At 49.4% G+C, this 12,498-nt stretch overlaps 2 protein-coding genes across 4 annotated transcripts; one reads left to right on the top strand and one right to left on the bottom strand.

Moving 5' to 3' along the window:
* Nucleotides 1–105: 105 nt before the first annotated feature.
* On the top strand, nt 106–9,754 carry RGP1 (RGP1 homolog, RAB6A GEF complex partner 1). Of its 3 annotated transcripts, none has more exons than XM_041760833.1 (9): nt 106–380; nt 761–895; nt 1,271–1,407; nt 1,699–1,782; nt 1,887–2,036; nt 2,312–2,458; nt 2,611–2,738; nt 2,949–3,138; nt 3,653–9,754. In XM_041760833.1, the coding sequence occupies exons 2-9, from the start codon at nt 780–782 to the stop codon at nt 3,874–3,876; spliced, it is 1,176 nt and encodes a 391-aa protein (XP_041616767.1). In that variant the 5' UTR covers nt 106–380; nt 761–779; the 3' UTR covers nt 3,877–9,754. The 3 variants fall into 3 exon arrangements, with proteins under 3 accessions (XP_041616767.1, XP_041616766.1, XP_041616768.1); XM_041760832.1 differs by having other exon boundaries at nt 106–445; XM_041760834.1 differs by having other exon boundaries at nt 367–423.
* Nucleotides 4,101–5,115, bottom strand: LOC121494428 (microseminoprotein, prostate associated). The gene is made up of 3 exons (XM_041760849.1): nt 4,986–5,115; nt 4,652–4,760; nt 4,101–4,281 (listed from the first exon to the last, which is right to left on the bottom strand). Exons 1-3 carry the CDS (start codon nt 5,113–5,115, stop codon nt 4,101–4,103), a joined length of 420 nt encoding a protein of 139 aa, XP_041616783.1.
* Nucleotides 9,755–12,498: the final 2,744 nt, after the last annotated feature.

Genomic DNA, 12,498 nt, shown 5'->3' with positions numbered 1-12,498 from the left:
TTAGCTTGCCCGGCCAAAGAGCGACTGAGCCCGCGGAAAGGGGAGGAGCCCCGGGGGCCAGCCCGCGAGGAACCGCCCCCGGGACCGGCCTGGGAGCTCGCGGCCGCCTCAGCCCGGTTCCCGGGCCGTGGCGCCAGCCCCCCCGCCCCCCGGGGAGGGCGCCGGGTCCTGCCGGTTGGCGTCTGGGGCAGCGCCTGCGCCCGGGTGCCAGCCCGTGGGAAGGTGACCCAGGCGGCGGGACTACCCGAGCCCCTTCCGGTCCGGCCGGGCGGGCGCTTCCGGCCGGAAGGCGCTGGGTCGGGAAGGGGGAGGCCGCAGGGAAGTCCCGCCTCCGCCGCGGACGCTGCCACGCACTTGGCCGGTCCCCGAGGGGCGGGCAGGTGAGGCCTCGCGGTGCCGAGACCCGGTTTTGGACCGTGCGAGGTGCCGGGGCGAGGGGCACGAGGTGACGGGGGGCCGTGGCCTTGCGCCGGGACCTGGGGCCTGGAGGGAGGGGGGCGGAGGCCGGTTTGGAGGTTCCGGAGGGTGAAGGGACTAACTTGGCGCCGAGAGGGGTGGGGGTCCGGGACCCCGAGCGACGTCCGCCCCCTAGGAGATAGCTGCCACCCGTCCTTCCCATCCGCCCCCCGCATCCCCATCCTGGTGCCTCCCTCAGACCCCGTGGCCGTGACCGCTGGTCTCCGTCCTCGCCCCCAGGCTCGCCGCACGCGCCCCCTCCTTGCCATGGTACTGACCTCTGACCCCCCCGGTTTCCTTCTAGATCTGATTCCGGAGCTGCCATGATTGAAGTGGTGGCAGAGCTGAGCCGAGGTCCCGTGTTTCTGGCAGGGGAGGCGCTGGAGTGTGTAGTGACGGTCACCAACCCTCTGCCCCCCACCGCCACTTCTGCATCCAGGTGGGGAGGCAGATACTGAAGAAGGTGGTTCTTCTGGGAGGAAGCCTGGTACCCATAGAGCTAAGCCTGAGCGCGGGCTGTCCTGTAGCTACACCACCACCTTCTTGCTCATTGTGTTGTCATTGTAGGAAAGGGCTGTTTAACAGATGTGGTTGACAGAGCCCTCCACACTCCCTTCCCCGTCCTCCCCCATTCCCACTCTGACCCGCAGTATACATCTCTGTTTAATGGTTTCTCTTTGAGGGTCTAGAGTCTCTGATTCCTAGGACAGCCGCCTCACCCTGTTGATCTTCCCAGACAGGGGGGTAGGGAGCTGGGGAAAGCATTTGTGAGGTCAGGAACTCCCTCTGATGCCTTCTTTTCCTCCTCCCATAGTGAGGCTCTAGCCTGGGCCAGTGCCCAAATCCACTGTCAGTTCCATGCCAGTGAGAGTCGAGTAGCATTACCTCCCCCTGACTCCAGTCAGCCAGATGTCCAGCCTGAGAGCCAGACTGTCTTTCTACCACACCGAGGTTAGAGATGGGCCCTTGCTTTTGGAAGGGGGTGGAGTCATTGTCACCTGAGAGTGAATGAATTTGTTAAATTGTTCTAGTGGGTCCTTATAGTCTTTGTCATATTGGGGATGTGGGGGAATGTAATTGTTGCTTTGGGGGCAGAAGACTGTTCCTATCTTACAATAAGAAAAGAGGGGTAGCTTAATTTGGGCTAAGCTTTGTTGGCAATGCTTACTGGCCCCACTTGCTGTGCTAGCTTATCCAGTACTGTACAAGGGGGTCATTAAATTACAGTCTTTCTTCTTTCAGGTGAGAGAGGTCAGTGTATCCTTTCCACTCCACCAAAAATCCTTTTCTGTGATCTGAGGCTAGATCCTGGAGAGTCCAAATCATGTGAGTGATTGCCTCCTCCCCACCCCTGGATTGCCTTGTAAGGCTCCTGGAGGGAGGACTTCTCTGGCTGCCTCTGGCTGTCCTGACTACTACTTCCCAACCAGACTCCTACAGTGAAGTGCTGCCCATAGAGGGACCACCCTCCTTTCGGGGTCAGTCAGTCAAGTATGTCTACAAACTGACCATTGGCTGCCAGCGTGTCAACTCACCCATCACTTTACTCAGGGTTCCTCTGAGGGTCCTTGTGCTGACCGGTAAGTAAGGATTTCTGGGGGGAAAGGCTGGGGAAGAGCCTCACCAAAGCAGAAATGATCTGTAGAGGTTCTTGTGAGGGGGACTGGAGGGCAGCTTCTATGTTTTAGTAAAGGTTTGAGGGGTTTGGGGAGGGGAGGGTTCTGGAGAATCGGTTAAGATGTGTACCTGGGTCATGGCTCTCATTATCTTTAGCCTTCACAGATTGGAGTCTAAAACCCTAACCTCTACTGTCTCTTCCCTCCTAGCACCACCTTTCCACTCATTCTCTCTGTAGGCCTTCAAGATGTCCGGTTTCCCCAGGATGAGGCTGTAGCCCCATCTAGTCCATTCTTGGAGGAGGATGAAGGTGGAAAGAAGGATTCATGGCTAGCTGAGCTGGCTGGGGAGCGCCTCATGGCTGCCACATCCTGCCGCAGCCTCCGTGAGAATCCTTTCACAATTGCCACCCTCCCACCTCCCCATAGTATTACAGATTTTCCTAATTGCCACATACTTCTGAGGATTCACTGGTATCCCACAGCCCTGGTACTCCCCAGTGTGGACTCCCAGCTTATAGTGTCCCATTCTCCCCAGATCTATACAATATCAGTGATGGCCGAGGAAAAGTTGGGACATTTGGCATCTTCAAATCTGTATACAGACTCGGCGAGGATGTGGTGGGGACCTTAAACCTAGGGGAAGGAACTGTAGCTTGTTTGCAGGTGAGGAGGCAAGGGGCTTTTGGGGTGTTGGGCCTGGGGGGCTAGGGAAGAAGGAAAAGGACCTGCATGAAGAAGGGTGGTATGTAGAAGTGAATCGTGTGGTCACCCAGAGCCCTTTTGGTAAAATAGCTTGAGGTTGGGCTCAAGCTTTGCATCTAGAGTCTGCGCTTCCCAGTGCCTGCTAGCACTCACTTCTTTTCTTGCTCCCAGTTTTCAGTAAGCTTACAGACCGAGGAGCGTGTACAGCCTGAGTATCAGAGGCGCCGCCGGACGGGGGGTGTCCCCTCTGTGTCTCATGTGACTCATGCCCGGCACCAGGAGTCCTGCCTGCATACAACCAGAACCAGCTTCTCCCTTCCCATTCCTCTCAGCTCCACCCCGGGCTTCTGCACAGCCATTGGTGAGACCCTGACCCTAATTGGAGGAGGGAAGAGAACAAAATGCCCCATTTCCATAGAATGTCATGGGGCCTGGGGCCTGTCCTAGCGAACTCCTGGACATACCCGCACCCAGCCTCTGACCCTTAATACCTTCTCAGACTGTCAACCTGCTTCCTAGATGCACCGACTCTTAAATTCTTAAGAGCTTTGCAGGTGTCCTTCCTTACCCCTATTCACTGAAATCTTATGTACATCAATCTCTGATTCCCCAGCATGTTTACTTCAAGCTATCAACTTTTGACTGTCCCACACTATGGTTATTAGTTGCTATCCTGCTATCCTGATTGTCACATTTCTAGTTAACAGATTTATTTAGGGAAACCACTGATCCTAACCCGGTGACTTCTCCCTCTCTTCCTGATTACTGTGTTTTGTGTGTGTGTATGTTTTTTTTCTCATTCACTAACCACATCCTGCATTGGTGTTTACTCCTGGCGTCTAATGCCTCTACCTTTATCTTTTCTTCCCCCACAGTGTCCCTGAAGTGGCGACTGCATTTTGAATTTGTAACATCTCGAGAACCCGATTTGGTGCTCCTCCCTCCTTTGGAGCAGCCCGAGCCTGTGACCTGGACAGGGCCTGAGCAAGTGCCCGTAGACACCTTCAGCTGGGACCTCCCCATCAAGGTGCTGCCCACAAGCCCTACTCTGGCCTCATATGCAGCCCCAGGTCCCAGCACCAGCACCATAACCATCTGAAACTGGCACCGTGACATTGCCTTTCTTCAGGATCCTGAGAACCCAGCACCTGGACTCTAGTAGGGCCCGTTTTTCCCACGCGAGGTCCAATGACATGGACAGTGAGAGGCAGGCTTTCAGCTGTGGCATTAATTTATTTATTCAGAATAAATTGGCAGCTGCTAGTGGTTTCCCTGGAAGTGGCAGCAGCAGTGGGCAGTTAGCAGGAGGGTGATCAGTTGAGTTTAGCTGGAGTGGGGAGCCGGAGCCCCAGGAGCAGGGGTGTTAGCTGAGCCCCATTCTGGGTCAGGCCCTCCCCCTTTGCAGGGTAGCCGAGGATCAGATTTTTGCACCAGGGAGAACTGGCAGGTTCCTGCCTCCTGACGCACCTCACACCCTGCAGGGAAGTCGATGGGATGCTGGGACCTGGGGAACCAAAGAATGGGACAGGAATCAGCACAGTGAAGGGCCACCTTTACTCCTGCCCCACACTCCTCCCCGTCCGCATTCCTCCCATATCTTTAGTGCTCTCTTAGTCCCCCTAACTAAGCTCTTGCCTACCATACTCGGATTTTTTCATTTCATAGCAGAAATATTTTTCCTCTGGACCTACCCCTATTTCCCTCACTTTGTAGCCTGCAGCCTGATCTCTCAGCTCTTGGTGGTACCTTCAGGCAGGGCCAGCCTCATACCTCTATTCTGTTCATTCCCACATCACAGCCATCTGGTTACCCCTTGGCTGTCCCTCAGTCACTCATGTCAGAGCCATTCTCTCTGGCCATCTTTGGTCACTCACGTGTCACAGCAGCCCACACCAACGGGATGCAGACAGGTACAATGGAAGCAGTCCTTGCGGAGCCAAGACTCACCCAGGCTAAAATATTTCCCTTCATAGTGGCAGGGAGCTAGGGAAGAACAGGAGATGTTAGTGTGTTGGGGAGTGGTGGTGGCAGACAGAAACGCTTGTAGTCTAGAGTGAGAAAAAATAAGTGCCTCTCACTCCTTTATTTAGTCTCTCCCATTTCCGAGCTGGAGGGAGTCTGGGTATTCCAGTAGAGGATCACCTCTAAGCCCCCCTCATCCCAGCTCCCTCTGTCCTTGTTCCTTCCTGATGCCTCCCCCAGCTTTACCTTGAGCTTGGAAGTAGCACTTGCTGTGGACTCCTGGCTGCTGGAGGAGCAGAGAGATCACCAAGCAGATCATCCCCCAGCTTCCCAGGACCCCCTTCGCCTGTCCAGCCCAGAGCATCCTTAGGGTCATTCTTGTAGCACAGGCCTCACGGTCCCTTCTTGGCCTCTGTTCAGGCTACTCTGGTCTTGTCTCTTTGGCTTTTCTTTGTTTTTCTCCTTGGGTCTTAGTTTCTGTCTTTCTCCCTTGGGCTCTTGTCTCACACCATCTCCGTGCCCTCTGCTCTCACAGGCTTGGGGATGTTTATAAAGTGAGGACCCTGGCCCCCTGCTGAGTAGAGCTGGAAAAGCTGTAACTCTGTTTCCTGAGGTGAGGGCATGAAAACAAGAGGTCTAGCTTTAACAAGCTGTGAGAGCTGATTCATGCCCCGGCACAGCTAGCGGGAGGGAGGTGGCCATGGAAGGGGCACTGGACTGGGCACTTCCCCAGCAAGGAGGTGGGAGGGGTGAGGGCCCCCAGGTGGTCCCCACATCTCTTCCCTGACCTGGAGAGAAGGAAGCATTCCACCCTGCCCCCAACACACACACACACACACACACACACACACTCCAGGGGTGTGTGTGTGCTGGGATCCTTGCCTGGACCGGAGGGAGGCATTTCCTGGGGATGGCTAATCCTGTGCCCCAGCCAAACCAAGGAGCTGCAGTAGGGTGCGACGGCCAGAGGCTCCAGGAGAGCGAACAGGCACCTGGAGTGCAAAATGTTTCTCTCAGACCCTAGGGTAGAGTCTCCCTGAAGGATCCTAGGGACATGGCTGCCCCTCAGAGATGGGGAAGAGGGTGTCTTTTTTCCACAGGCATACTGAGAATGCTCTATCCATTGTTTAGTACCTCCAAACATGCAGCAGGTACAAGATCTTCCCATATCTGGGGATGGTTCTTTCAAAGAGGAACATCTTTAAATGCCCTAATGGTATGTCACTCCAGTTTCACAGAGGTACCTCTATTTCCACTTGTACTCTATGGAATGAAAATTGAGGAATCCTCTGACATCCTCTTTGGGGTTTCCTGCAGATTGTAGAGAGCCCCAAGATAGGTGATTAAGAGCATAGGTTATAGTCAAGACTAGTTGGATTCAGATCCTGATTCTACTTAAGACTGTGATGTTGGCCAAGCTACTTCACATCCTTATCTTTACAGTGGTAGCATAGTAACTCGGTTGTTAAGAGGCTTTCAGTGGGGTAAAGCATCTAATGCTCTTAGCACTGTCCCTGGCACGTGGCCCTCAGAAAATATAGGCTATTGTGATTGGTACTAGAGCTCAGAGACAAAATGGGTAGACTTCCTGGTTTGAATGACAGCGAGCAGCTCTGCATAGCTGAAGGCTTCTGTTGGGGGCTGCTGTCTCCTACCACAGACTTCTGCCCTCCTCACATTCATGTTGCATGTCATCCTTACCGCCTCCAGTTTGAGAAACTGAGTTGCTGATAAACCCACTTTTCTTAGGTTGGTACCCTCACTTCTGCCGTGGAAAGAGGTGTCATTTCTCATCCTTCCAGTTAACTTTGGGACTCCTGCTTTTCACATTAGGATTCTGATCCATTGCTTCCCATCCCCACTCGTGTGAACTCTCAAGTTCTTTCTGACCACTCTAGTGCTGGCCATCTTTTTGCTACTAATGGCCCCTTTCTTTCAATTTGCCACACTCCAAAGACCCTATCCAACTCAGAAGACCAATCACTTTGACATTCTATTTTTCCTTCTAAGTCTCTAGTCCCTTTTACTGCAAGACTCCCATTCCCTGTCACCCAGTGGATCAGATTCAGCTACTTTGGGCTGACCTTTTTGCCTCTTACCTCTTCACCACTCAGAAACGACTTCATTCATTCACCTCAGGCTCCCTATGTGCCCTCTACCAAGTAGATAGCTTACTTAAGTGGATGGAGATGCCGACTGTACCACGTATTCACCCTAGTCAGATCTGATACCCTTTCTATTTCAGAGGAGTACCAAGAGAAAAAAAACTGATGAAACAGGGTACCCCAATGTAGGCTGTCATGTGGGAAGCATGGCCCTGGACTGTTCTCTTGGCTGGAGAAGTTGGATGAGAAGGCCTTTTTAGCACAAGGGCCCAGAAGTCTTGTCAGTGGTCAGTGGCTCTGCTGCTACCCTTCTGGGGAAGGGGCCCTGCTGACAATTTGGAAGTCTGGACCAGTCTTTTGCTCCTGCAACCTGGAGCCAACCCAGTAGGGGGCAGACATGACTGGGAAGCTAGGAAGCTTGAAGGTGGTGGTGATGCTGGAAGGAAACGGGGCCCCAGCGGGGATTGGTGTACATGAAGAAATGGGGACAGAAGTAAGAGCCATCTGTAAATGAGGAGGTAGGCATATGGGCAGGAGTAGAGGGCTTCTGGAAAGAAAGGCTGGGGCTGAACCAGGACCCCTCTCATAAGTTCCGGTGGGTTCCGGGAAGGTGTTGCTTGAACCCACTTGCATTCCTGCTGGTGTGTGCGCTCAAGTGTTCATCCCCGTAGCTGCTTGGGGCCGGAGGCCACGCGGTGGTTACTGTGTGTATGCTTGTGTGTAAGGGATGTCAGTGGTTAGGGCCCAACTCTGGGATTCCTGGGGCACTGGCCGTCGGGAATGCCAGCTATGGGGGGCACGGCCAGGAGGGGGCGGTTGGCGCGCGCTGCCCGCGCCCGGGGACAGAAAAAACATCCGCCGGAGGCCCGGCCGGGCGGCGCTCCAGCGGCGCCGGGCAGGTGCGCGCGGTGAGGAAGTGAGCGCATTCCGGCCCCCCGGCCGCCAGCCCTCCGGTGAGTCACCGCCGACCCCCGCTGCCCGCCGGATAGGAGGGAGAGGCCACAGTGGGGAGATTTGGGTGGCGGGAGCCCCCGAGGTTGGCTGGGCTGAGGGGAGAGACTCAGGAGGGTCACCGAAGTCCCGGAGAGAGAACCAAGGGGGGAGGGGCCCCGCGGGGTCCAGGTCCTGCTTTCACCCCCAGTGCGAGATTCCTAACAAGACACCGAATACAGAGCCCGTGATTGAATAGAGGCAGGCGGGGACTGTCCCCTGGGAGAATCTTGTGGGGGCAGGGAGAGGCCCCAGAGAGCTGGTCTTGGGGAAGGAGAGGGGCCCGGGGCCAAATGGCCAGTGGGCAAGGTGGTGTGGCCTGGGGAGGGGCAGAGTGCGGGGCTGTGGAGCGGGCCGGCCGACTGGAGTGCTGGAGCAGCGCAGCGCAGCGCCGGTGTAGGCCTTGGCGAGCAAGACCCTGTAGATGGAAGGAGACTTCCACATCAGGTAGGAAGGTGGAAATGACCAGAGATAAGGTCGTCCAGAGATCTGTGCGCTCTGGGGCAGTGGAGGGTAGGTTTTGGGAGTATCAATGGGCTCTGAGCAAGAAAAGAACTGAATGACTTAAAGGTGAGGTTATCTGTCTAAACAGTACTGCCTGCTGTTCCGTCTTTGCCAAAGAATCAGGCATTGATATGCTATTTCTAATAGCCATTTAAAGTCACATAACTTCATTTATCAAACAATTAAATGTTGACATTTTAAAAATAGAAAAGTTGAAAAATCTGAATCAATATTTTAGAACTCACAACGGAGCTATCAAGATGAATTAGATGGCATTGTTATACTTTTGTGCCATTTACCCCTCACTGACTTGAGTGAATTCTGTGTTTCTAATGCCTAAGTTCTGTATCAGCACAACACATCTCATTTATCTTATGGTCTTTATTTTTAACCTTAACTTTCTTCTGTGCAGCCCTGTAACCTGTCCTGTGAATCCTGAACCAAGTAAAACATTTCTTGGGATGGGGCATTGGGCTACAGTATACAAAGACAAATTACTGGTTTTACCATGTATATTAGGTTACTTATTATCTTCTGTGGACATCTATGTAACTATGAAGTTTCTATATTTACCCTGTGGCTGATAAAAAGAGAAAGCTAAAGGTGTTTTATTTACAAGTAGCATTTCTGTAACAGCACTTATTAGTCTGGATTCTAAAATCAACTCTACAATGGTATTCGGTACTTGTCTGGAAACTGACACTAATTCTGTCATGGTCTTTATAGTTTATTTATCTTGGGCCAAAGGATTAGGATCTTTATAATTTATTTGAAAGATCTTTAAATCCTGCAGTTGCTTTTGGCCCCAAACAAGAAAATCTGGGTCAGTTAATTTTGAAAAAAAAAAAAAAAAAAAAAATTTCCTACTTTGGGCCCTGCTGCTTTCTCCTGCGCTGTCTCACCCTCAGCCCTACCTTATTCCCAGTGGCTTTTACCTTCATTCCTTCTTAGCTCTGCTGGGCATCTTTAGAGGAAAACTTCATACTAACTTCCTCTACCATAAATTCTCTCCTTCCCCTCAACTCTACACTTTTCTTTGCCAACATACACCACTACAACTTCATTGATTTTTTTAATTAATTAATTTATTTATTTTTATGCCTACAGCCCTTTTCCATCTTTAAAACTCTCTTGTTGAAATCTTTTCTTTTCCTCCTTTCTCTTTGGTAAGACCTTATGGTTTTTGTTTTGTTTTGTTTTGTTTTTAAAGATTGGATTTTATTTATTCTGCATGATGTACTTCTGTCTTCCTTCCTCTTCTCTTACCTTTTTTCTGATTTTGGACTGTTTGTAAACTCTTATGCTTGCTTTCACCAAGGCTTCAACCTTCCCCTTATGATTAAGCTCTTCTTCCTCTAAGACACTGATGTTTCACTGTATTTCCTACTATAATAAAAGTTTTCAAATTTACATCTACTTCAGTCTCTTCCGATATTTTGCATCCAGAAGCATGACATGGTCAATTATAGAGTCCATTGAATGACCCCACTTAAGTTTGGTGTTATGCTAGGCACTGAATAGTGAATTTCACAATTCTGGCACCAGATTCCTCAGTGCTTTAACCAACAATGGATGTTATCACATGTGGGTGCTTGAATTCTCTCTTATACGCGTATATGCTAAAATGCATAGGTAATATAACAAGTCAGTATATGTATATGAATATATATTTGGTATATTACATTATAATCAAGTACATTTTGGGTTAGAAGATGAGGATGGGTAAGTTCATAGCTAGGATAAAAGATTAAAAGACCTCATCGTTTGCCATTCTGTATTGAGATGAAGATGAGAGGAGCTGTTCCTGTGCAGGTGAGGAGATTATGTGAAGGAGACTGAGTTTCAGGAGTTGAGTGAGATGACAAATGAGACTGTGGTGAATGGCAGGAGAATGGGCTGAGTGGGCCAGAGTCCCAAGAACATTTGATTGCTATACTCAGATTGCCTGGTATTCTCTCTGTCAGAGAATATAGAAGATTCTCTGGTTCTAGTACTGATATCAACAACGGTTAAGTTTCCGTTGATAATCCATGTTGAAGTTTTCCTACTTGTCTCTGCCCCATTGGAACCATTCTTAACATGTTCGTGTAATTTTTTTCTTCTTACAAATCATTACATTCATGATAGCCCGCATCACCAATAATTAACCCTTAACTAACCACCATTAATTTTGACTAAACTCCATGTCCACTTATGTGTTTTCGTTGTTCCTGCCTGCTCTATAATCTACTGGTCACGGTAGTGACTTTTAAAATTCTATTTATGACTCTCTATTTCTCTCTTTTATCTTATTTGTAAATTATTCTTTTTTTAAAAATTATAGACTCAAAGCTAGATACTTAGAAGGCAGCTAGTTCTTCGTTATTTCTGAAGGATGATCTGGTTTTTGCTTGACTGTGTGTACTGAATGAAATGTGTTACTTCCTCCTGCGGTTGGAGGCTACCCTTCTACTGTTTGTTATCTGGCTTTAGGTACTAGCGGATTGGTAAGCTGAAATCTATCATGTAGTGGCATCTCATTTTTCCTCTTAATTCTGCCTTTTGAACCAATATGGAAAAAAATATACTTGTTTTTCTTTTTTTTTTTTTTAAATTTTTTAAAAAATTTATTTATGATAGTTACACACACACACACACACACACACAGAGGAGAGAGAGAGAGAGAGAGAGAGGCAGAGACACAGGCAGAGGGAGAAGCAGGCTCCATGCACCGGGAGCCGGATGTGGGATTCAATCCTGGGTCTCCAGGATTGTGCCCCGGGCCAAAGACAGGCGCCAAACTGCTGCGCCACCCAGGGATCCCAAATATACTTGTTTTTCAATGTGATCGCTCCTTAAAGATTTGAAAAGGGTTTGTTTTTGTTATTTATTTTAAGCTTTTTTCTTCACTCCAGCACTGTCCAATAGAACTTTCTGTGATGATGGAAATGTTCTTGACCAGTCCTATCTAATCAGTAGCTACTAGTCACATGTGGCTTTTGAGCACTTGAAATAGAGCTACTGTGACTAGAAATGGAATTAAATTTAAATTTAAATTTAAATAGCCCCATGAGGTGAGTGACTTGTGTTAGTACAGCTCTAAACTTTGGGAGTTAGTATATTGTCATATGACTGTCTTTTGGCTGCTGCAGAAAGCTTATGGTCACTTCAAACATGGTAAAAATGTGTGTAAATGGGTTCTTGATCTGCCTATAGGCCAGTCTTATATGTTGTCACAACTGAGAAAAAATGCAGACCCAATCCCCAAAGCCCTGATGAGTAATGTCACTTTTTACTGAAGGTTCCTTAGAAGGGGTAGCAGGTATATCTCATTTTTCATATCCTCAAAACAATGCTTTAAAAAATCCCTCATTTAATTTCTTTTTCCCAAAGAGGAGGAGTCCCTAAAGTTCCTCTCCATTAAGTGGCTACCAAATTTCTCCTTCATCTTTTCCCTTCTTTCCCCAAAACATCTTTTCTGCTTCTCTTTGAGCTTTACTCCTCTATTCTCTTTGAGCACCACCCTGTTCTCCTTTGAGAAGAGTTCTTAGGTGTGCTCCTCTTTCTCCAACTTCCCTTTCCTTTCATTATGTCTGCATGGTAAAATCAATGAACTTTTTCCAGACCCACCTTCCTTGGGGTGGGGTTGGGGTGGGGAGCAAATTAGGGCCAAAGGTCATAATTATTTTTTTTTCCTTTCTCACACAATTCCTGACCTAGAGTCCTCTCATTTTCTTATCATTGCTAGTTTTTATTTAGTATGCTTTTACAGAAGAATCTTTATTCCCTTCTTTTACTCCAGATCTATGCTTGATGTGTCCTAAAGCTCCTCTTTTCACAGTTCCTTTATCCATTTTCCTTTCATTTTTCATTTTGCATATGTTATTTTTAATAGATTTATCTTTACCAATTTTTTACATGTGGAGAGAGGCTGCATCCATTGAGGGAGTGCATTCACTGCCCACTCTTGCCACCTAGTGCCTCATCCTCCCTTGATTTCCTTCTTGGCTCACCATCATTGTTCATACCTCCCTCCCTTTATTGTTTTTTGTTCTAATTTTTGTTTGTTTTTTGTTTTTAAGTGGGCTCTGTGCCCTATGTGGGGCTTGAACTCATGACCCTGAGATCAAGAGTCACATGCTCTGCTGACTGAGCCAGCCAGGCACCCCTGTTGTCTGTTG

This window comes from Vulpes lagopus, chromosome 7, assembly GCF_018345385.1.
Source record: "Vulpes lagopus strain Blue_001 chromosome 7, ASM1834538v1, whole genome shotgun sequence".
Taxonomy (NCBI): domain Eukaryota; kingdom Metazoa; phylum Chordata; class Mammalia; order Carnivora; family Canidae; genus Vulpes; species Vulpes lagopus.
The sequence above is the reverse complement of the archived record's forward strand: the minus strand, read 5'-3'. Positions and strand labels throughout refer to the sequence as shown.

Coding starts and splice junctions, on each gene's coding strand:
- RGP1 (XM_041760833.1), top strand. CDS start 780: ATGATTGAAGTGGTGGCAGAGCTGAGCCGAGGTCCCGTGTTTCTGGCA. Junction 896..1,270: donor ACCGCCACTTCTGCATCCAG/GTGGGGAGGCAG, acceptor CTCCTCCCATAG/TGAGGCTCTAGCCTGGGCCA. Junction 2,459..2,610: donor CACATCCTGCCGCAGCCTCC/GTGAGAATCCTT, acceptor CATTCTCCCCAG/ATCTATACAATATCAGTGAT.
- LOC121494428 (XM_041760849.1), bottom strand. CDS start 5,115: ATGACCCTAAGGATGCTCTGGGCTGGACAGGCGAAGGGGGTCCTGGGA. Junction 4,761..4,985: donor GTGCTACTTCCAAGCTCAAG/GTAAAGCTGGGG, acceptor GTTCTTCCCTAG/CTCCCTGCCACTATGAAGGG. Junction 4,282..4,651: donor GGTGTGGGCTGCTGTGACAC/GTGAGTGACCAA, acceptor TTGGTTCCCCAG/GTCCCAGCATCCCATCGACT.